This window comes from Rhopalosiphum maidis, chromosome 1 (assembly GCF_003676215.2).
Source record: "Rhopalosiphum maidis isolate BTI-1 chromosome 1, ASM367621v3, whole genome shotgun sequence".
NCBI classification, from domain to species: domain Eukaryota; kingdom Metazoa; phylum Arthropoda; class Insecta; order Hemiptera; family Aphididae; genus Rhopalosiphum; species Rhopalosiphum maidis.
Genome location: NC_040877.1, coordinates 10,235,264 through 10,259,406, shown reverse-complemented (window position 1 = coordinate 10,259,406; position 24,143 = coordinate 10,235,264). Strand labels below are relative to the sequence as shown.

Sequence of the window (24,143 nt, the reverse complement as noted above, 5' to 3'; positions counted from 1 at the left end):
GAGAGAAAATTAAGGCATATATAAATTAAGCATTTGGATTTTATAGATTTAAAGATTGAACAATTGAATTGTAACCCAGTTTTAATCCTTCTTAATAATTTTATGTGGGATAGTATGGAAATCAAAAGCTTACTCGTCTGAAAAGGGTTACCAAATAGATTGAAAGAACATAAGAAGCTTACAAAATTGCCTATGCAATGTGATATGCTATATTGTATTTTGGTCTTATTTATGGCAATCGTAGTGAATTTTATGCAATTCAACACATACCTTTTCTAATGGACTTCAACATGAACAATATATTATATACCTAGTCGTGGTTAGGTTAGGTTTGTAAGTTGTGTTATAGTTAGTACTTGATTATATATTATAACAATATAGGTAAATAATATTGTTATGCAACTCTATGCTTACCAATATCCTAACAGCCTACTAATAAATTTTATTTATTAAAATTTCGATTTACATATTAAATTTATAATACAAAAAACAGCCACGTAAATTCATTATCTTAAAAAATTCTTAATGAGGTATTTATTTCTATAAGACGCATGAGCTGCAATATTTAGCCAACTTAAAGAAAGAAAAAATCTTTATTGAACATAAATCATAAAAAAACATTTCTAAGATTTTTTTGTATCAAAGATAAAACCTAACAAGAAATCTTTTGTGGATATGAGAATTTCATGAGTTTCTCCATTTCTTAGTTTCCGGTCTCAAATGAATACGAGTATTATTTACGCACCATCGTTATTGTCAAAACCGTATATCAAAACGTCATCCCAATTTTTAATGTTTATGATTTACAAATTGTAAAGATTATTTATTTTTTTGCATTTTTACAAAATTGAAATATTTAATAGTTATATCCATTTTAGAATATTATTACTTTAAGACTATAAAAGTAGATTATATTAAAAAAACGCAACATTTTTGATTATTTGACATTAAATATTATGCACATAAATCTATATTATGTTTTTTAGTAATCACCAGTTTAACTACTTTCATATAGTGGACTTCATAAATATTTAACTTTAGCACCAGAAAGAAATATATTATTTTTATACAAGAGAATAAAATATTTAAAAATGTATTTTTAATAAAAAGTATTTAATAAACTCTTACTCTTAAAAATACTTTATAAAATGCATACTTATTAATGAATATAAAATATACATTATTTTTAATTTTATTTAAGCCATATAATATAGATTTATTATATAAAATAATCATTGGTCTAATTTTTAGACTAAAATAATATAAATATATTTTCAAAGTGCTGTTCGTTAACATATTCTCACAATTTATTTATAATTAAAACTTTTTAACTTCTACATAATCGATAATATTATAATACATAACCTAAATAATCTTAAACGGCTTAAACATATATATATATATATATATATATATATATATATATATATGTAGACTGTAGAGTGATCCTTTTATCATTAAACACTCAGTATTAAAAAAAGTGTTGACTGTTCCAAAATTTTAAGTTTCATGCTTTTCTAAAACTATATAGGTAACATTTTTATTTTTTCACCCTTATAATAAAGTAAAATCACTATCAACTTTTAATTTTCAAATGGCAACCTATATTTTAAATGTCATAAAATAGAAGAACTATTTTTTTTGTAAATTTTAACATTAACATTATTATTTTTCATTTAACCCTTAGTGAGTTATAACTGCTCAAAGTTGGGTGATTTGAGGTTTTCAGGTGTTTTTTCTACAGGTTATTATGGCTGTGAGGCGTCGGCAATTACAGGTAAAAAGTTCATCACTGCGTCGATAGCCGATAACAAGTTTATTACATATATGAGATATGAAACAAGATGTATTATAAAAACCGAAAATCGCCCAACTTTGAAAAGGTATATCTCGTTAAAAAATTAACAAAAAATAGCTCTATTAATTTAGTACATTTTAAATAAAGGTTACCGTTTGAAAATCAAAAGTTTATAGTGATTTCACTATTAAACACTATTAAATAAAAGGGTGAACAAATAAAAATTTCATATAGTTTGAAAAAAAGCATGAAAAAAAAATAATGAAAAAAATTCAATACTCGACGAAATAATGAGTAAATAGTAAATAGTAAATAGTTTTTAATGATAAAAGAATCACTCTGTATAAATATATAATTAAATAGCGAGCATTTCAATTGGAGAATATAACATGTAGGTAGATAATATGTTATTTGCTATATACTACCTTCGGTAATGTAATATTTACAATAAATATACTTGTTTTATCAATTGTAGATTTAAAAATAATATAGTAGGTATAAGTATAGATACATAGTCCCTATAGGTATTATTGTATAATAATATAATATACAATCGACATTTACACAACCACTATTGTGTTCAAATTAAAAATTGATTTTAAAATATGGTTTTTAATTTATATAATGGCGAGTGAAACAGCAAAAACGCTATTCGGGCACTATGGCTTAATTAATACCAAATGGCTATTAAATTACATTATTGTCATTTAACGACCGGTGGGGCATGAAATGACAGCATATAACATTAGGATATTCTAACGAGTGAAAAGGGCCCCTACATAACCGGCCCGGTTATACCACGCACGCACGTATGTCCTCGTATGCTATTACATAACCAAATTGCCTATCAAAGACGCCGTTGCACGTAAATCTGCATTGGACATATTATTATTATATAACCGTATAAATGCAATCCCGAAACCGCATTTATACCACACGCAACTCCTATTATTGTCATTAACCCTTTTATACTATATTAAAGGGCACCGATACAAAAAATACTTATACAAATTTATTTTTAACTAATTGTCGGGTCTAGAAAAAATGTTGAATATAAATTAATACTACAAAATAATTGTCTAGTGTTTCTACACTTTGACAAATAATAAAGCATGATATTATGGTGTAAATAAGACATAACATTATTCGTTTATTCAGTGTACAAAATATATTTGTTGAAATCATTTCTTTATCTTATAATAAATAAGAAACTTTTAAACAACAAAACTTCTTATTTCCGTACCTCTAAAATATTATAATATCACGAATTTTACATTTTTAATACATTGAAAAAGTACGATGACATTTATAAATATTTTGATTAAGAACTTGTTCTGGCTATACTCTAATATATCTATATTCTATATATAAGTTTATGTTCGTAAAAATGTTTATATGTTAAAGATTGGTGTTATATCTAAAAAAAAATCTAGCTATGAAATATATAATTTAAACAAACAAATATTATAACCAGTATCAATACATATTCTAGTGAATTGTTAATAAATTATTTAACCAAGCATAAAATAAACAAATAAACATAAAACATCAATAGATAAGTGAGACATACCAAAGTTCAGATTTTATAGATACAAGTTAAATATTTTAATTTTCAATGAAAACGTTGACTTAATGTTTGATTTACACAAACACAAAAGATTAACCCATCTCGACTAAATAGGTCTCCATGGGAACATAATATATATGATTTATCGTGTAAAGGATTTACACGACCTTTAACCCCACCCACTGCCAACAACCATCATACATTTTATATTTCCATGGAAACACTTTAAATTACGTCGAAATCTCATCGCACGAAACTCAATTTTTGTGGAAAAAAAATTTAATTAAGAGACCACGTTAATGACACATCAAATCAGTAACGTTTTTAACGAGTATATATCTTGCACTTCCTCGAAATACAATAACATATTGAAGGGCGTCAAAGGAAAAAAATATCACCTATCTTAGGTGCTAGGTAGGTATATCATCTCATACGGCGATAGCTTGAACAATGTAAAACGTATAGCATGGAAGAATATAAACTAGATAGGTATAAGTGTATTGTAATATAAAAAAAAAAATAATATCCTTTAGATGTCGAAAATATTTGACATCAAACACTATACAGTGTGACTAATCAAGCATGCTCTCAATTTAATAACACATTTTTCAAATTCTGATCTTTAGTATTTTAAACTTTTTAAGTAGGTATACTTAAGGATCATATTTTTAAATATTTGGGTATTTTCTACAATTTACTAATTATCAAGGGCGATACAAATTTTTTAAATAAATTATGGAGGATTATCGTACTAAATGTATGTTATTAACTTTTAATTTATAACTTTGATGTACCATAGAATTGTGTGAATAGGTTAGTGGTTAGTTGAATAATGTGAAAATACCTTAAATTTAGAATAAATATTTTTTTTAATTTAATTGTGTATTATAATATATTATTTATGTAATAGCATATAATTTACGAAGATAGTTTTATACATTTTTAATTTAACTATAAAATAAAATTTGTATATTTTTATGAACTTAGTATTATACTTTTAAGATAAACATAGTTTGAGAAACATTTTTATGAAGTTTTTAGTTTATGTGACGAAAATTGAATCAACAGAAAACGAAAAAAAATTTACGAATAATATTACTCTCTCTCGTATGTTGATGATTAAATTATGAGCAGTCTGATTATTATATTAATTAATACAAAATAAAATACGTATTTCTATATAAAACATTTCTTGGCTGATATTTTTTTTATAATTTGATTATTTTAAATATGTGTTTATCATGTAAAATGATTGATACATCATACAATACATCGAATAAAGTATTGCAAAAATTGTGCATTTGCCACAAAAAAGTCTGTCTAATTCAAGAAATCAGCAAATAAATTTCACCGATTTGTCAAGTTGTTAACCAAATTGCCGATTTCACGTATTCAGCAATGATGTTATTTATTTCATGAATCCATCATAAAATATATTATTATATACGAACACGATGTCCATATGACCATATACCCAGAACACTGCACTCAGTTCACATAATGAATATGGTTTATTACTATAAAAATACGTAATTTACACGAAAAAATGAGTACAGAGAAATACAAAAATCATCAGTCTCAAACGTCTATTAATTTACTCATATTATTGCAAAAAAATAATATAGTAGCACCTACTGCTACACATATGAAAGCGTAAAAAGTTTTATATATAACTAAGTCTTTAAATATTAAAGACTTCGTAGTTTTTTCGTTGATTTTCTCGCGTATCTTTACATTTTATCCGATACGCTATCGTAGAGATTCGAACTGAACAAAAAACAAATAAAACAAAGTTTATATATAGCAGTAGTATATATTTGTTATTTAAACAGGAAGCGATTCATCTGTATATACAAATAGACTAGTGACGTTTGAAAACGTTCGTTTACCGTCACCTCTAAATAGTGTATAAAATACTATATGCCTACTTTAATATAGGTATAAGATTTTAAATCTTGAACCGAAATTCCTACTACAAATATTGACGATTTATCGTCCCTATGCATGTATTATATACAATAATATTTAATTATCCTACAGATTTTTTAAGAAATTTGAAGATAAAGAGTTTTTCATCTTTGTCTGTGTAATATAAACCGGCATGTCACTATTTTAATGCCGGCAAGTCACTATTTTTTTTATTATTGAGTTTCCCGACCATGAGAATATCGAATCACTTTTTTTTATGTTCTGAAGAGTACGTACGATACGTCGACATTCTACACTATTTCATAATCTTTGACAACCAACATACAAACGAAACCTACGCTGTGCTGTATTAAATGGTAAGGGGAGAGAATCTCTCGAGGCCCAATATTTTAGATTTTAGTAGTGGAAAAGTATTGATTGAATTATACATAGGTAAAAAGATATACCAACTACCTACTTTTATTTTAGATTCTGAGCGAAATGATTTTACTTTTTATTAATTTTATATTGATTTTTTTCTTTGTTAGCAGCATATTTTTGAACAGTAAAAATGCTTAGATTTTCAACTTCAATATCTTTTTTTACAAGAAAGTATTTCTAATTAGTTATTTGGGACGAGGGGGTCAAAAATAAAAACTTCTAAGTACTTTTTTTAATAATTGAGAAAACTGAAAAAATGAGAAATTTTACACAAAACCAGTTTTGTTTTTTTTTAGTATCATAATAATTCAAAAACAAACAAGTGTATATACTTGGTATTTTCACCAAGCATTTATAATATTAACATTTTCTAATAGATGATATAATTTTATGATAATTCAGATTTTAGCTGCCATGGCGATAATTATAAAATATATAAAATATTTAAATTATAATATATATTTATTTATTTGTTTCCATGACCAGGGTTTCATTGGTCATTTATAAATACTAAATAATATTTTTAAAACTTTATTTCATAGAGAACTAAGTATATAAATATATTCACTATAACCACTTTATTTAAATTATTTTTATAAATGGTTTCAAGTAAATAAAAGTGAAAGGTTAGAAATGAGCTATTCCTAAAGAAGGTAACATTTTTTTTAACAGTTCATGCTATATGTCACATTTTACTGAAAATGACTTCAAACCTATGTCGTGTATATTAAATTTTTGATTATATCTCTTAACTGATACAAGTTTTTGACGTGAAATCATTTCTTCGAACATACATATTAATTTGGTTCTAACAAAAATTCTCTAAACATTTAAACTTATTTAAAATACAATGAAAATAATGTCCATGTCTATTAATACATACCGTGAATTTATAAAAACCGAAAAACAAAATCTTCAGATATTGAGCAAACGTTACTCCACCTATCTCTAACCCCCCCCCCCAACTGAAAATGTTAAGTTCAAACTGATATCAAACAAATTCTTAATATGAGTGAACAAATTCAAACTTATTGCGTACTAAATATTCTCAAAAAAAATTTGGAAAAACTTAATGGTGGGACAAATTGGAGAAAAAATCGTTTATTAAAGGTCTATTTCAAACGGTACTGCGCCGTCTCTTGCAAAAGTTACCGTCAGACTATACAATTAGCCGCAAATCGTTACTGCATAAGGCACAACCTAGACGATGCTATAATATAGTAATAATTATATGTTATTTTATAATACTACAAACGTATTCAATTTCAAATTTGTACAGCCACTTCTTAATCAACTTTGATAATGAGCTTGGATCTTACAAACTCATAAATACATTGTACGTAAACGAGTCATAATAGTGTCATAATACATAATTTTTCGAATGACCGTTTCATTGGACTAAAAAAATATTGATACTCGCAAACGTACACACACACGTGTTCAAACTTCAAATCTCACTTGCTGATATGTCTGGTTAGTGTTAAACATTATAACACTTCATAAAGTATTTCAAATTTAGCATTTGCAATATACGCCACAAAAACTGTTTAAACGTACTATTTCTGAAACTGACTAAACAACGAACGAAATTAACACGGTTACCATCCCTTGTGATCATAATAAACTGTGTACAATATTATATTTTCTATTCGACTAGTAGGTAATAGGTTCACAGCTCGACGTGTAGTGTCAAAATAGCAATGTTTTTCTTTTTAGATGGGGTTCTCACAAATAATAGTGTTGTGTAGTACGATGTATTACAACGCGATCACTATTATCATTTTTTTTTTTTTCATATAATGAATATTAAATTCCTAATAACTAATCAGTACCTTAACGGTTTAAACAGAATGTTACTATACACAATTAAAAGTTAAATATATTCAACTAGGTATATATAGTTACTATATATTATATTATCATGATCATGTTTATTTGTCATGGACACGATCAAATTATACTACTGTGGCTAAATAAGCCAATCATAAAAGAGTATTTTATACGATACGACACGCGAGTATTATGAACATTTGTTGGGAATAAGACGGTGTAGTGACGCGTATACAACCGTTTTATACATGGTTCTCTAACAGTTATTAACGTATTCTATTGTATATAACTTAATAGTATTTTAAGATCTAAATTAAACTCGTTGGAATAAGTGTGTAAAGCATTGACTGATTGTTTTCAGTGAAATTAAGTATCATATAAATATAATTTAATAAATGAATAATTCAAGTATACGAAGGATTTGAACATGTTAAAAAATAACTGTGAATGTGATTATAAAAATGCCATCATTGGAACCTTATAGAGTACTCTGCTATTGTGGAGTGAATAACAAAAATACCGATTAAATAAAAATTATAATTTCCAAAAAATCTTAGTATTTTCATAATTTGATTTGTCGTAATCGTGTATAGGTTACACCGCGGTGGGGACTCTGGAGAAAGGCGAAATACAACTTGTCATGTTGTCGTTACCAGCACGACAAAACTATTAACATAACTTTTAGAAATTGAATAAGTTTTTTTTTTACTCGATGAGAGCTTTCGCTCGCCATCGCAATGTGTTGTAGTGAGGTATAGATTACTCAAAAACCCGTCGCGTCTTCGTGGAGATTAACGATGCCCGTAGAAGACGACAACCGTGATGACGTGCCCGCGGTTTAGACGTTTTCCTATTATGACACAGACCCATTTTAGTGCCGACGTGCTGCCCAAACAAGACGCAGCTGCAGCCGTCGTGCTATCAACGAAAAGCACACAATTTTCCGTGTTCGAGATCAGTAATGCCTAACACGTAGTCCGAAAACGCCTCGTAGAGTGTACATCTGTATTTTAAGTAAAATCAGTATTGTACAACGAAGTAAGCGAAAAATATTAAATTGAATTCAATACGCAAGTATTACACCATATTTATTTTTAATTTAAAAATACTTAGTATAATTTATATGTTTTACTATAGATTAAAACAATATTTTTTGAAAAGAGTACAAATATAATGTTGCCTATAGTACAAAATCTGTGGTTATGTTTACCTATGATACTAAGTTGGGCGTTGCGCTTTACATAATTTATTTTCTTTTTTAATAACTGTTTTTACAAAACAGAAGAATCTTCTAGTGTGATAATTTGAATAAAATATTATTATGATACATAATATAAAGTTTAAGATGAACAACCATATATTTTTCATCGGTACCTATTGAATACATTTTCTCAACACACAAAGTGGTTTTGCAAACATTAGAAAAACGAGACAAATGATGCTTTTACTATATCTTTTGTGCAGTATTTCAATAAAACAGTTTTTTGTACCCACAAACTTTGCTCTTTCTTAATTTGTGATGGAAATATTAAAAAATCTAAAATGATTAAATATTGATAAGATTATGTGCATATTTTATAACAATGTATAATAAGTTCCGAAATTTTACTCATCATACCTATTACCTATGTGGTATTTCCTGGTTACTTAAATTCTAGCATTGTGACCATCGTAGGTTAATATGTTATTTTACAATAATTTTGAAACGATGCAAAATAATAAAAATAATTCTGTCCAATAGGCATCAAAGAAGCGTATAAAGCATAAATATTATCAACAAGATACCAATACACCAATTCCTAACACCCATCATGTTTACTTGTTGCTACACAATTTTATGTTACATTCTCAAAATATATGTTTCCGAAGTATAATTTGATTAGGAGGCCAAACACGCAAATGTGTTACATCGGTAAAATAACATAAATTCAATGAAATATAAATTAATGAAATAAATTCTTGAATAAAAGTCACGGAATCTTTTTGTAAATTTCAGATTTCCGTGATAAAAATTAAGATTGAAAAGATAAATTGTACAAATTTTTAGTTCCTATGTGTATATATTATGTCGTAAATAATATTACATCCGAAATAATTCTATTTTCGAGTCACCAGTATTATATACTTAGGTAAATCATATCCAACAAACATTTTCCGTACTGTGTCGCAGTTAATCGTTGTATATACGTGTCTGCACGAGGACGGAAATGCCACCGCACCAGTATAGGTACGCATATAATACCTGCACGTTTGTATTTTATTATAATATATGACAACAATAAATAACATTGGTGCTGGTGGCATCGCGGTTACGCGGCAGAGGTCAGTGGGCGTTTGGTGGAAAGGGTGGCTGTGAAGCCATGCGGTCTGGTGTATTTTCACGAATTTTCCCCAAGTCTGCCAACTATAGCGAGATGTATAGCGGTCCCGTTCAATCCTAACTCACGTGAATCCTCTCCGCTTGCTCACGCGCTATTTCCTGATATTATTATAATATAACACAGATTCATAATATTTTACACAATTATATACTGATTTTCGTATGCGCCGATATTTAATATTCATCAAAATACCATGTCATACTATATTGTGATAAATTTTTGTTTTTACTAGATCAGTCTTGTTTTATATTATTTTTTTAAAACTCTGACATCTTTGAAAAAAATGAATAACGTTTATTGGTAATTATCTAATTCTTAAAAAACATTTAAAAAATGTATTTTAATTGTGAATTCACTAAATTAAAATTGTTTTAAAAAATGTCCATACTTAAATTTTAAATACTGAAATACTGAAATATTAATAATAATAAAAACTTGGGTAGAAAATCAAAACTTATCATCGAAACGAATAATAATAAAATTATAACATGCGAAAATTTATAATGCAAACTTAAAAAAATAGTAAATAGGACATTTTAGAAATCACTAGTCCTTCAAAAAAGAGATTGCCTTACGTTGTGAAAAAAGATTAATTTAGATATTATTATTCGTGTTTACACGATACAAATTTGCGCCTCGAAAGTGCCACATGTTTATTAGTCTCCGGGCGTAAATTCACGAAGTATACTGACAACTGTTTTCGTTGTAAATTGTTTCTTCTCTCCTACACGATCGGCGTACAACCACTCAACGATTTAAAATAAATGTGTATAAACGCGTTCCTTCTGCAACCGCGACTGATGCATATTTCCCAGAGTATACAGATATGATAATGTTATATCGCCATATCTCGAGGCAAGTGGCCATCTCTATGTGCAGAATTTATATATTATCATGATATATTGTAATACCATTTTACTATTGTTATTTTATTATTATTACTCGTTTTTCGTTTGTCTAACCCTACAACTCAATAATGCATTTCAATAAATAACCGTAAAATATAAGATAATAATAAACTGTACGAGTGTGTGTGTGTGTGTGTGTGTGTGTGTGTGTGTGTGTGTATCACATAACAACACCGCGCTCTGAGAAAGAAAGGCCAAGTGAAAAGTTTAAGATGAAAACCTCGATTCTATAAAAAAAAATACTTTCAAGTGTACAAATATTTATATATACATTATACACTAACTATTTACTATAATTTATAGCTGTATCTTAAATGTTTTGTTATTTTTGTTATTTGATCTATCGATCTGAATAACATGACCGAATTCTATTATATTGTCACATTCCAGTTAAAGTACTGAATAAATATTACCGACTGTAAAACAAACAAAATTTACTCAGTTCTCGGTAGTCGGTAGTGACTACAATACATGGCATAGTTATAATAACTTCACTTTATATAATTCTTCGGTTGTAACTAGGTTTTATACTCAACCGAGTAAATTTTAATTAACTGCAATAATTATATTCTTGGTATTTACTTTACTAACCTTTTTGACTAGAAAAGCGACGAATACTTTAGGTTTAAAAAGCAAATAGTTAACAAAATATTTGAAGTATGTATAGTCGGTGGTTAATACCTACATTTTCATCTCGTACGCAATGCATACTATGCATATAATATAAATATTATTGCACTTTATTCTGCTTCAGTAAATACTAAAAAGTATTCATATTGTAACCGAGAATATGTAGATACATATTTTTATTTATTTTGTTCATCAATACTTTTAAACTTTAGTTAAATAAAGTTACTATTTATACTAATCCACTATCAAGTTCTCAAAATATTTGGTCATTAAAATATTCTAAAAATTATATCATACTGAAAAATTGTTCATATTATAATCAACTGTTTCGCGAACAGTGCACTTAAAACTTTTTGATTTACTTTGATTTTCTTTAACTTTTATTAATTTTGAGGATCACATATAATTCAATATTTTTTTAACTAACAACAAATCATCATCAGACTCGCAAGACTTACAAGATTACGAACACATAATTGGCAGGGCAGACATAAATTAAATATGTATTCAACTTTAAACTTAAATTTTATTACAACTATTCGGGAGGAATCGAAATATAATACAGTTTTTTTACCAATATTCGTTCATTTTACAATTTACTAACCACTCTTTCTATCAAACATCAAACGTTAGTGGTTCATTTAATGAGTATAATTATATGCATTACACTTATTAACTACATATAAAATATCATTTCTCAATGAAAATAATAAAACGTAATAATCATAAGCATATGTAATCGTTTACGCATAAAACAAAAATTCAACAAGTAGTCAATAACCTAAATGACAATTCAATAATTTTTATATTAATTGTAATTTTGTTAATTGCTAAATTTAATAAAACTATCTAGTATGATTGATATAATATAAGATAATCAATTGGAGTGTGTAATACTATAATCTAGAACTGTATGATAATATATATTGTGTATGTCCATCTGTATAATATAATGAAGTATGTTGTTTTAATTCATTTTAGAATACATGAAAACTGCGTACCTATTGATAGTAATCATTAATCAAGAATGATAGAATTTGTTGGGTTCTTATAGTTAGCAATTCATCCTGTTAATAGAAACTAAGTAATGTTTACTTTGTAGTGGCGTGATTATGAAAAGAGATAATGAAATTTTCCTTCAGAGGTTATTTTTTGCCCCATTATGAATTACCATTATAAATAATTGTTAATTAAAAATGATACTATCTATGAATGCCGTAATATTATTTATTACAATAAACTTTATATGACAATTAATCGATATTACATGTTGTTATGACATTACCTATATTGAGATCCTTAAAAATATAAATACGATGTATATATTTTATACCACATAATATTCAAAACAAATACATAACGTAAAAACAATAAAAAAAACATAATATTACTATATTAACGATAATTAGGATGAGAAAAGTAAAAGCAGATTTATTATTATTAAAAAAACAAAATACTCAACTGTATTAGTAAGTAACAAAAATATGACAATTCATATTTAACTTTGTCAATGTTTCAGGTACCATCATTTAATGGTTCCAGTTACTTGAGACATCCCGCTTTGGGTGACTCAGCTCTGTCATGGTTGGATTTAGACATTGTTTTCAAAACTCAATCAATAGACGGCCTAATACTCTACGAAGGGTACCAAAAGTATGGTTCTGCTGATTTCATAAGTGTTTATATGATTGATGGTCATGTAGAGTTTACATTCGATCTCGGCACGGGAACAGCATCATTAAGGTATAGTATAAATTACAATTTATTAGAGTTTATACATTTATTAATCTATAGTAAGAAGTATTCGATGTAAAATTTAAAATAATGTTAAAAAAATAAAAGTAATATAAAATGTACCAACGCAGAAATGTAGTCAAATAGCCTATCTACTACGCCGTGTAATCATTAAAACATTTTTTATGGTATTATTATGGTATATTATAAAACAATATTTGTATAATACAAATTTAAAGTGATAAGCAATAAATTATTTATTTCCAAATACAGCTCTTGAACATACATCAGTTATTTTCATTACACTCGAATTAATTTAAAAAAAAAAAATTATTTTCCAAGTAAGTAACTAACTTGCATTATTATAACATTTCAGAAGAAATCAAGGGTAATAATAAACTATAATTTACTCGAGCATATCAACATAATTATATATAATTACCGCCGATTTGATAATTACATAGATATTTCAAGATTAATTTTATAATAGCGAAAATTCCCACAAATTAATAAAATAGAATTTAATCGGAATGTATGATAAAATATCATTAACAATTTATTTTTATTACTATTAGATACTACAATTTTTACACAATATGTATTTGATAATATTTTAATGAAATACATAAATACTCAACTGGTTTTTGATTAGCATAAATAACATAAAGAGAAAATTAATTATAATTTACTTGTTACATATTAATTACGTTTTGATTATTTATATTTACATTTTGTTGCTCAATAGATTTAAACGTAATTCATATCCCATAATTGTATATTATATTGTTATACGAACATCATACAATAACGAGACTTTATAAAATAAGATATAATATAAAATATATATATTGTATTTGTATTGTATTAAACTATGACACTAAGGAGCTCTAATTAAACACCCTTCAATACATTTTTTTTAAAAGGTAAAAGTTTCAAAACTTGAGTTATTGAATATTTTTTAAAACATTTATTTTGGTTAGTTTCTTATAGCTATAGATTTGATAAAAACGTAATAGGGTTTTTAATTATATTATAAAAGACATTAATCTTGTTTTTATTTTTTTGAAAGAATAGAAATGTTTAATTTATACTATAGAGTAAACAATAGAATAATTATATTATTCAACTATCAAATAATGTTATGAACTCATTGACTAAAACTCATAAACACTTAGCTACATCATTTTATTTAGTAGAATAGAAAATTTTATTCCCTAAAAGCTTTTAATATTTAAAAATTCTTATTCATATACAACAAACTATCAGTTAATACATGTGTTTATTAACATTATTTTTCATTGATACTTTGTGATGAGCTTTCTTTTTCATCCTTAAGTACATTATGCTAATATAATTCTAATAACAAAAGTATGAAAAATCATGAAAAATTATGATTGAAAAAAATAAGTTAAAATATTTATGATAAAATTTAAGTTCTTGTACAACTTGTTATTTTATGATAATTAAATTTTAATATCGCAAAATCTCTTTACACATTTATAACTATATTATAAGCTTTGATTTAATTATTATTTTATATTTTGATCGTGCAAAGCTTATTTTCTAAAACAAAAAAATGTATTATTTATGTGTGTGTACATACATTTTGAGTAGGTACACAAATTTTTGGAATTAATATTTTAATTGAATAGAATTAATATATTTTTTATAAAACATATATGTATACGTCATAGTTGGATCGTCGAAGTATTAAGTTTATATGACTATATTTATCTATAGTATAATCTTTAGAAATGTTTGTTCATGCATATATTTGGGTGGCTAACTAACTGAACGGATTATAAACATAAACCGTAATAACATAAACTATATTACATACTCACTGTTTTACACAAACAACCTTAATTATTTATACAGGACAGGATCTACATTGATTTAAACTATATTATTTCAGTTCATAATACATCATAAAACACAAATTTGACAAAATTTTAATTTTAGATGGGGTTTCAGATTTGTATATACTAAAAGATATAAGACCATGCGTCTAATTTGTAGGTTATTTTTTAAAATAATATATAGAAGTTAATATTTTCTTCATTTAGAAGATATCGTTAATATACAAATTTTATATAGTATAATATAGTAGGTATATTATTATAATATTATACACTATCAAACGTCCATGAGATTTTTCATGAATTTGAGAATCTTGAGTCTTATTTATAATTATTTTTCACTTATGACTTTTTTGAGGATATTATAAATAGGACCTATTTTTGTACATGAATTTATGGTTTACTAACCATGGATAGGCAATTAATATTGCCATGTACAATATTTACCACTAGTCAGAACTTAGAAAGACGAAATAAAAGATACACTATTATTAAATTAATTACTATTTCAAAAAATAAAAATGGCTAATTTAATTGTATGCTTTGAACAGGAGTCCATGGAGTGTTTCTTTAGGAGAATGGCATAGACTATGGATATCACGAACGGGAAAATTAGCAGTTATGCGTGTGGACAATCAACCAGAAGTTCAAGTAAGAACTTCTTGAATATTTATAAGCTTATAAATTTATGGTTATTAAATATAAATACGGAAACTTAAAAGTATGGATGTTGTATAAAAAGCATAAAAAACTTTAGATTGAAATTTAAACACTAAATAGCAGGTGTTTTCAAATTCAATTGTCTGTGGTATTTATATATACGAGAAGTAATTTATTTTTATTATCTATTCGACAATTTGGGTTTAATAAAAAAAAGTTATACAATCACCACGAGTGTTCTCTTCATAAAATAGCAATAAATAAATATATACATGATAAAAAATACTGTGAAATATTCATCAAAAAATCCATAGGCATATATTATTATAAATGGACAATCAATTATTCAAACATAAATACAACAAACAAAAAAATACACATTACTATAATTTAAAAAACAAATATTTTAATAAGTTCATACCTAAACCGATATTAATTTATTACTTTGATTCAGATATTATCATCAGGAGCATTTACGCAACTATCATTACCGTTAAGTATGTATATTGGAGGTGTACCCGACTTCGATACAGTACCTACACAAATCAAGGTTCGGACATCGTTCAGAGGCTGCATACAAAAAGTTTGTACTTTTTCGACAAAAATATTATTATTTATTAGTATTTTATTAGTTATAATATTCACACAACTAGTAACCTTAAGAATTTATTAAAAATACATTACAAACATGACAATATAAAAATATATATGGTAAATTTGTATGTATTATAATATTATTATGTATATAGACTGTAAATGTATCTCATCAAAATAAAAGTCTGACACATATCATAAATACATTTTTTAGATCTATTAACATTATTTAAAGTAAAAAATTATTTGAAAAAATGTATAGTTTAAAATTTTTTTATTTAACAAATAACTCGCTAAGTTTTAGTATCAGTATCAAGATAATGATGTTATTACATTTTCTATCTTATTTAAAGATTCATTGATAGATAACGTACGTCGTAGACTTTAACAAAGCACATTTATAAATTCCACTATTATTTTTTGTAGGTATATTAAAATTATATACTCAACCCTTAAATTTAAACTGAATTATCCATTAGTAAAGATGAAATGTTTCACGGACCAATAATACGGATATAATTTATAATTTACAATTTAACATAATAATTTCTTTTCGGCTTTCAACCCGACTTTCTTTTGCCAAAAAACGAGTTTCAAAATATTCACAAGCGTTAGCAATGTACAGAGTATTGTATACTAGTACTTACTGATGTAAAAATGCAATACTAAAATATATTGCAACTGGTTAATTTTAAACTCAGAAATTGTATTTATAGTAAAATTACATATGATTTAAATCGTTGTATATTGTAAACAGTCGTCAATGTTATTTTATAATATTTATAATAAAGATATAAGCGATACGATAAAATATAAAGATCATATGATAAGTACAATAAAATAAGTTATAAATTAATGATAATATTTTCCAATATAATATGACTTTGCTGTATAACACAAGTAAACGTTACACTTTCTACAGTAATGCAGCATAATAAAGTGTTTTTATGTTCTTTTATATTTGTACCCAGCAGACTCTTTCCTTATGTTATACTGATGCATCTATCCAAAAGTCTAATATTTTAAGGTTATGACGGAAAAATATTTATTTTGAGCAACTAGAGATGATGAACTTGATGGATATCCTTTTTTTTAAGTGAAATTTTTATTAATACTTTTTTCATAAAACTTAACTCTAAACCTAATGTCATGAGAAAACTTAAATATTCATGGTTTTTTTTTTGCAAATTCTTAGCGTTTTTGTATCTTTAAAAATTCCAACTGTTACATATTGCTATATCAAACACAAAACATACCACGCGTAATGTCCACTTACTTTTTATAAAATATCAATAAAATCTAACAATGCCGATAATATTCATAAGCTCCACGTCTAAACTTCATATCTTTATCAATCTTACACCATGAAAATAGATGCCGGATTTTGAACTTATTATATAATTATACCACTTAATAAAAGCATTAGTATGTATGAAGTATCATAGACTAACTTTGAACTAGCACTAACACGTTGTTCTTTTTCGCATTCTTTCCTTGCTAATCAAAAATATGAATGCATAATAAATGATTGATTAAATTACGTATGATATGTTTAAAATTTCAACTATTTTTCTATATTAATATTTATACCATTACATTTTTTTTTTATTTAAAACAAAACTGTAAACAAAATAAATGCTAATTATGTCCGTAATTTTAGTGCACAAATAATTCTTGTGGTTCACGCTTGATTAAAAATTGAATTTGTATTGGCCATAAATAAATAATAATATATAATACGGTCACATGATTTTGGTTTATTTTCGTTTTGTGAATTGTATAATTTTCTAGTAGGTATACTTCAAATAATGTAATTCCAGATGTTACCGCCGACCATTTTGTCATTTTGAAGCGATTGATAAATGAAATATTTATATTAATAAAATATATTAAATTGAATCAATTTACATTTCAACAAGTACCGTGAATTAAAACCAAATATAATTTTTTCTTGTGTTACATATATACATTATATAATATTACAGAAAAGGTATCAGGTAAATAATTGCTGAATTATTTTTCGTATTACTGGTTACTTATGGATTTTATCATATCAATATAAATATGTTTATTTTATAATGACTTATATATTTATATATTTTTAATTATTCACATTATCAGTGTTAAGTATTATTAACCGAGTATTCAATAGAATATTTAATTATATAGAATAAACATATACATTCGATTTATTATGCATAGGATACTTTAAAAACAATTTTATTTTCAGTTTAGTGTTACCTACTTCAATAAATTGTATTTATTTTATAATATAATTTTGAGCTCTATGAATTTAATATCACATTATTTTACTGCTTAAAAAATTTACACGACTAGTAGTACAAATTGTGTACTAATTTTTAATTAGATAAATAACTTGTTCGATCAATAATTTACTAAGTTAAAGTTTACAATAATTTAAAAAGTACTCTTACATTATTTTTTGAATATTTCATCACTTTAATCTATAGCAAATGACTACATAACTAAATTAAAATCTTAAGTAGGTATTATAATCAATGTTTTTTATCTTTTGTGAGTATATAAATTAATTTATAAATAATTAACAATAGAATTTTTCTATGAAAATAAAAATGTTATGAAATATGTAACATGTAAGTATTTAGTTATATTCTTGATTATGTAATTTATTTTATACTTTGATTTACAAAAGTTCTATTATACAAGAACGATAACTTATATTCGAAATAATTAATTAACGTCTGTTTTAATTGTTTTGAACATTATATTTTTTTTAAATTATTTTTTTATATATATAAACGAGTCACAACACCACTATCTTTTTAAACCTATTTTGAAATTTCTTTTAACATTTCGTAATACGATGAGGAGAGTGTTAGAGGAGTATGATTTTATAATTTTTAGATAGTTAAGAAACAACAATGATCAAAATATAACGAGTAGAGGATCAATTATTATAGATTTAAATTAGTTTAAAAATAATATTTAATTTACGAGTGTCGAGTATATTGACTAAAAGTGCATCAGCTGTTTTATTCTATGTATATCATTATTATCTATTACATTAGTGTTGGATTGAGTATATTTTTGTAGTGTACACAGTATTTTCTGGTTGACAATTGAACTAGGCCTGGAGGTGTTGAAACTATTGTTTATGTTGCATGTGGGCATGTTTATAACTTTAATAGTTTAGTATACTTGTATACTATACTAATAAAATACTAAAATGTCAAAGTCTCGTTGTTAAAATTATTTATCCACATTATAATACCCTATGGTTTACTGCATAAATGTTACTTTTGCATAGTATACAAATAACACGAGACTCACATGAATTAATACATGTTGTTGTAAGATGTCTTTCACTATATTTAAAACAGCAACTAATATATAGTGTGAGATGTATAATATTATTATCAATAGCTTTTGGTGTGACCATAAGATTGCTATTTTCTTAAGTACAAAATAATTTAACATTTTTTAAGTGATTCTTCAATTTTAATTTTCGTGTAAATTAAGGATGTTATACAAAAAAATACATTATTCTTCCATCGAGCCAATAAAGCAATAATAGTGGTATTGGATTTTGGTTTGGTGATGTTTAATATTCGTTACCTGTTAAAAAAAATGATCTATTTTCTCTGTTGCTAATGAAATATTTGAATCAAGAGTCGATAGATAAAAATTTTTTGATAACTTCTCTTAGTGAAAAAAGTCAGTGCTTTCACTTTAAATCATTACAAATTAGGTATGTTTACTCTGTGAATGACCATTCCCTCCTAAGTTGTAAACTGTGAGGCAATTAATTGCTCTCTAAAAATTGAACATGTTAAAGCCCATCTTTATATTTTGTGTTAATTAATAAAATATTATGATAAACCCCATCCAAAAAATTATAATATTTTAAACAATTAAATATAGAAAAATGTTACACTTTGTATATTTCTTAATTTTCTCTTTTCTTATAAATTGTTCAGCAGATGAATTTGTAAAAATATTACTATATCTAAACTGAAATTCAAACGAGTAACTTTTGAATTTTAATAAGTAATAACTTTATGTAAGTACTAAAATAGTAATAGGTTTGGTCAAGTTAGGTAAGTTAACTACCTACCTATATATATTATAATATATACCTATATTATATTGTTAATAATAATAATCGCTCGCCCGCTTTACATCGTGATAACATTTTCATTGTTGTAGTTATTTGTAATAATTTCGAATTTGTATTGACGCAGGTAACTGTCAATGATAAACCATTACAAATCGTCCGTGGAGCCTTGTCTGGAGCAAACGTAGCCAACTGCCCGCATCCGTGCGTGGCCAAACCATGCGGCGACGACGTGCAGTGCGTACCGATATTTGACAAGTACAAGTGTGTATGCGACAGACGATGTAACTCGTCCGACAGCGATCAGGTGTCGTTCGACGGCACGTCTTTCGTACATTACACCGGTCACGAAGTACAACAAAGGTTCATTATACATTTTCATTATTATGATAAAATATAACAGTTATATAATGTTATCATTTATCGCATATGTCAAACCGTGATAATAGTAATGGTGGGGAGCACATTTAAAGGTGTGTGTTTTTTAATAGTGTGGTATTTATATACATAATTTACAAAATTTTAAGAAAATAACGGAAAATATAAATATTTTCATATTCTATGTATTTATTTGTTGTAATAACATGCCATATTTTATAAAAACCAATTATTTCAATTTTTAATTTAAATGGCTAAAAAATATTTTTTAACTGTGATTACAACTTAATTTTAACTACAGGCAAGGGGAAAGAAATTACGACACAATAAAATAAATACCTAACCTGTGAAAATTCCAGGTAGATAATTTGTTTATTTTGCATAGTTGTATAAGTAACGCACTTTAAATACAAATTTACCTCAATAATGTCAACAGCTTCTAAAAGTAACATTAGGTATACGGTATACCACACCTATGTACTATGACAATATGTAAGATATGTAGTAGTAATACCATTTGAGTTTCATATGTGCAGTGCGCACTTGACAATTACTATACCTACGACCATGTATCATACTTATATACCACTTAAGTCATTTAACGTTTAAAATAAAAAAAACATACATACCCAAATCATAATGAATCATATTACCATTAAATATAAGTATTATTGATTAATTATATTGTTAATTAAATAACTTATAATTGTATTTTTATACTCAATGGTATATAGAATATTATCCATTTTTAAACCTAACAACAATTAATGACTTAATGAGTCTAATTTTTGTCAATAATTTGATTTTAATAATTCATATTATTAAATACTATTCCACCTAGATTTGTTTAAGGACGGACATGTCTAAAATCCCCTTAATGGAAAACTACGCACCGTGTATCCTATAGATATTAAATATTATTAATCAAATTAAAATTAAAAACATATATCACACTTAATGTAACATTCAACATTTTAGATGGATCATATTATAATAAAGTTTAAAAATGTAAAACTTAAACACGACCAACCTATGGCATGATGATAAACAGTGGCGGCTCATATGTGCATGTCACTCTCCCTACAGAAATTAACAATTTATAGTACAAATATATTATTTACAAAATAAATAGGTACATATTTTAGTGCATAGTATATTATACATTAACAAATTAACAATTAAATATATTTTTAATTATTATTAAAATTATTTACATAATTTATTATAATATCCGATATCGTTACGAACTCGAGATGTTATTATACGGGTATATGGATAACTATATAGGCCAATGCAACGCTGCAGCTTGTGCGACATTTTGAATAGCACACAAAAATACCGGTTTCCCATATAAACTATAGGTATAATATTAATATATGAGAAATAATAATATTATCACGATGGCGCGGCGGCTATAGAAGCTTATGATGTGCGGTGAATTTTGTCGCTCAAATCGGACGGCAACGACGCGCGACGTGTTTAATTTTGTATTATTATTTTATCATTTTAATTTTTTGTGTGATGTATTATAGTTCTTAAATTTTTTTATTGCACTACTGTGCTAAACTACTACGAGCCGCCACTGATGATAAATTAGTATTATAATAGTAAAACTATTATTAATAATTTTTAAGTACTCTCGTAAGACTAAAAAATAAATATAAATTCATTATCCATACAAAATAATATATCATTTATATATTTTTTTTAATGTCTGAGAATATTATCTCTTTACTTAATTCTAAAATACATTTATTATTATTCATGGACATGGATTTATTTGTATATATTATTTTTAGGATCACTGACGGACATTTGGATATTAATATGCGCTTTCGAACCACTGCACTCACCGGACTCATATTATGGACCGGGCGGACAGACAGGTCCGCTGACTTTTTAGCATTAGGATTACAAGATGGTCGTATTGAAGTGACTTACGATTTAGGGAGTGGTGAAACGGTAATTAGATATAATACTACTGGATTACCTATAAACGACGGACACTGGCACAGAATGAAGTTTACTAGGTTTGTAGAAATATTTTTAAATACATACATCATACATGTCAGCTAATAAAAATATAGAATAAAGTGATTTATTTTCATCTATAAATAATTAAACAAAACTTTCCTCTACTTATAACTATAATTATAAATACAAATTACGCACACTATAAATTATAAAATAATTATTTTAAATATATATTCATTTATATACATATTTTATTTTTTTTTTGTGGATACTTAATATTCAATATTAATAATAATAATAATATAAAATTGATTAACTCTGGGACGTACACAAGGGAGGGGGGGTGTTTTGGGTGTGTTCAAACACCCCCCGAAATACTTAGATTTTTGCATGATTATTTACTTATTCAATTTTAATGTTCATTTTGTTATATCAATATTTGTATTTAAAAAAAGTATTTTAAGTATACCTAATTTTCATATTTTCATTTTTTTTTGTATATTTATTAAAAAAGTTCTACTTTTCAACAATTGATTTTCAAAAACACCCCCCAAAACTTTTTCCTGCGTACGTCCCTGGATTAACTACAACATTTATTTTTTAAATCGAAATAAAACATAAAAATAAATTAATTCATAATTAAAAGCAAATTAAGTGTATATTATATCCACATTTTCAGAATACTCATTTAAAAATTAATATCATAAATAATGTAATAAAATACAATACTTTTTTTAGAGATGAGAGATTGAGTGCTTTGACTATAGATAATGGTACGAAAATGATAACAATTTCAACAGGACGACTAAAACAACTCAACACAAATACAGGATTGTATTTAGGTAAGTCTTGTTCTATTCAATATCATTTTAAAAATAAATTAACTAAAATTTGTCGTGTAGATACTGAATTAATAATTTAATTCAGCATCTATACTGAATATTATTAAGTATATTAATATTATTAAGTATAAATAACCTAAATAAATTACTGAAATAATTTAGTCTTAAAATTGTATAGTTTTATTTATATTTTATAGTACATATTACTTTTAAGAACTTTTTTGATAGATTTATTAGTTATACACCAAAATAAAATATTAGCTGAAATAATATTACATTTTGTAATACGCTAATTGAATTTTGCACTAAATATTACAGTGTTAGTCACAGTTTTAAACCTTGCCACCCTTATCTGTATAACATTATTCATATATTCAAATAAAATATATTCAATAGCAATATATTATACTATTAAAATTACTTTGTAAATAATCTATAAAAATATTTCTACGATATTGTCCTGTTATTAAGTTTTTATTCTCATTTATCACAATACTCTTCTATTCATTTGAAATATTGTGAAACCATACATAGTTACATAAT

At 25.7% G+C, this 24,143-nt stretch overlaps 1 protein-coding gene across 1 annotated transcript in view; it reads left to right on the top strand.

Moving 5' to 3' along the window:
- Positions 1 to 24,143, top strand: part of LOC113555377 (pikachurin-like) — a 68,605-nt gene that overhangs the window by 41,475 nt on the left and 2,987 nt on the right. Inside the window, exons 8-13 of the mRNA XM_026959745.1 lie at positions 12,983 to 13,206; positions 15,608 to 15,707; positions 16,171 to 16,299; positions 20,534 to 20,769; positions 22,584 to 22,814; positions 23,497 to 23,600. Coding sequence (XP_026815546.1) covers positions 12,983 to 13,206; positions 15,608 to 15,707; positions 16,171 to 16,299; positions 20,534 to 20,769; positions 22,584 to 22,814; positions 23,497 to 23,600 — 1,024 coding nt within the window. The remainder of the gene's footprint in view (positions 1 to 12,982; positions 13,207 to 15,607; positions 15,708 to 16,170; positions 16,300 to 20,533; positions 20,770 to 22,583; positions 22,815 to 23,496; positions 23,601 to 24,143) is intronic.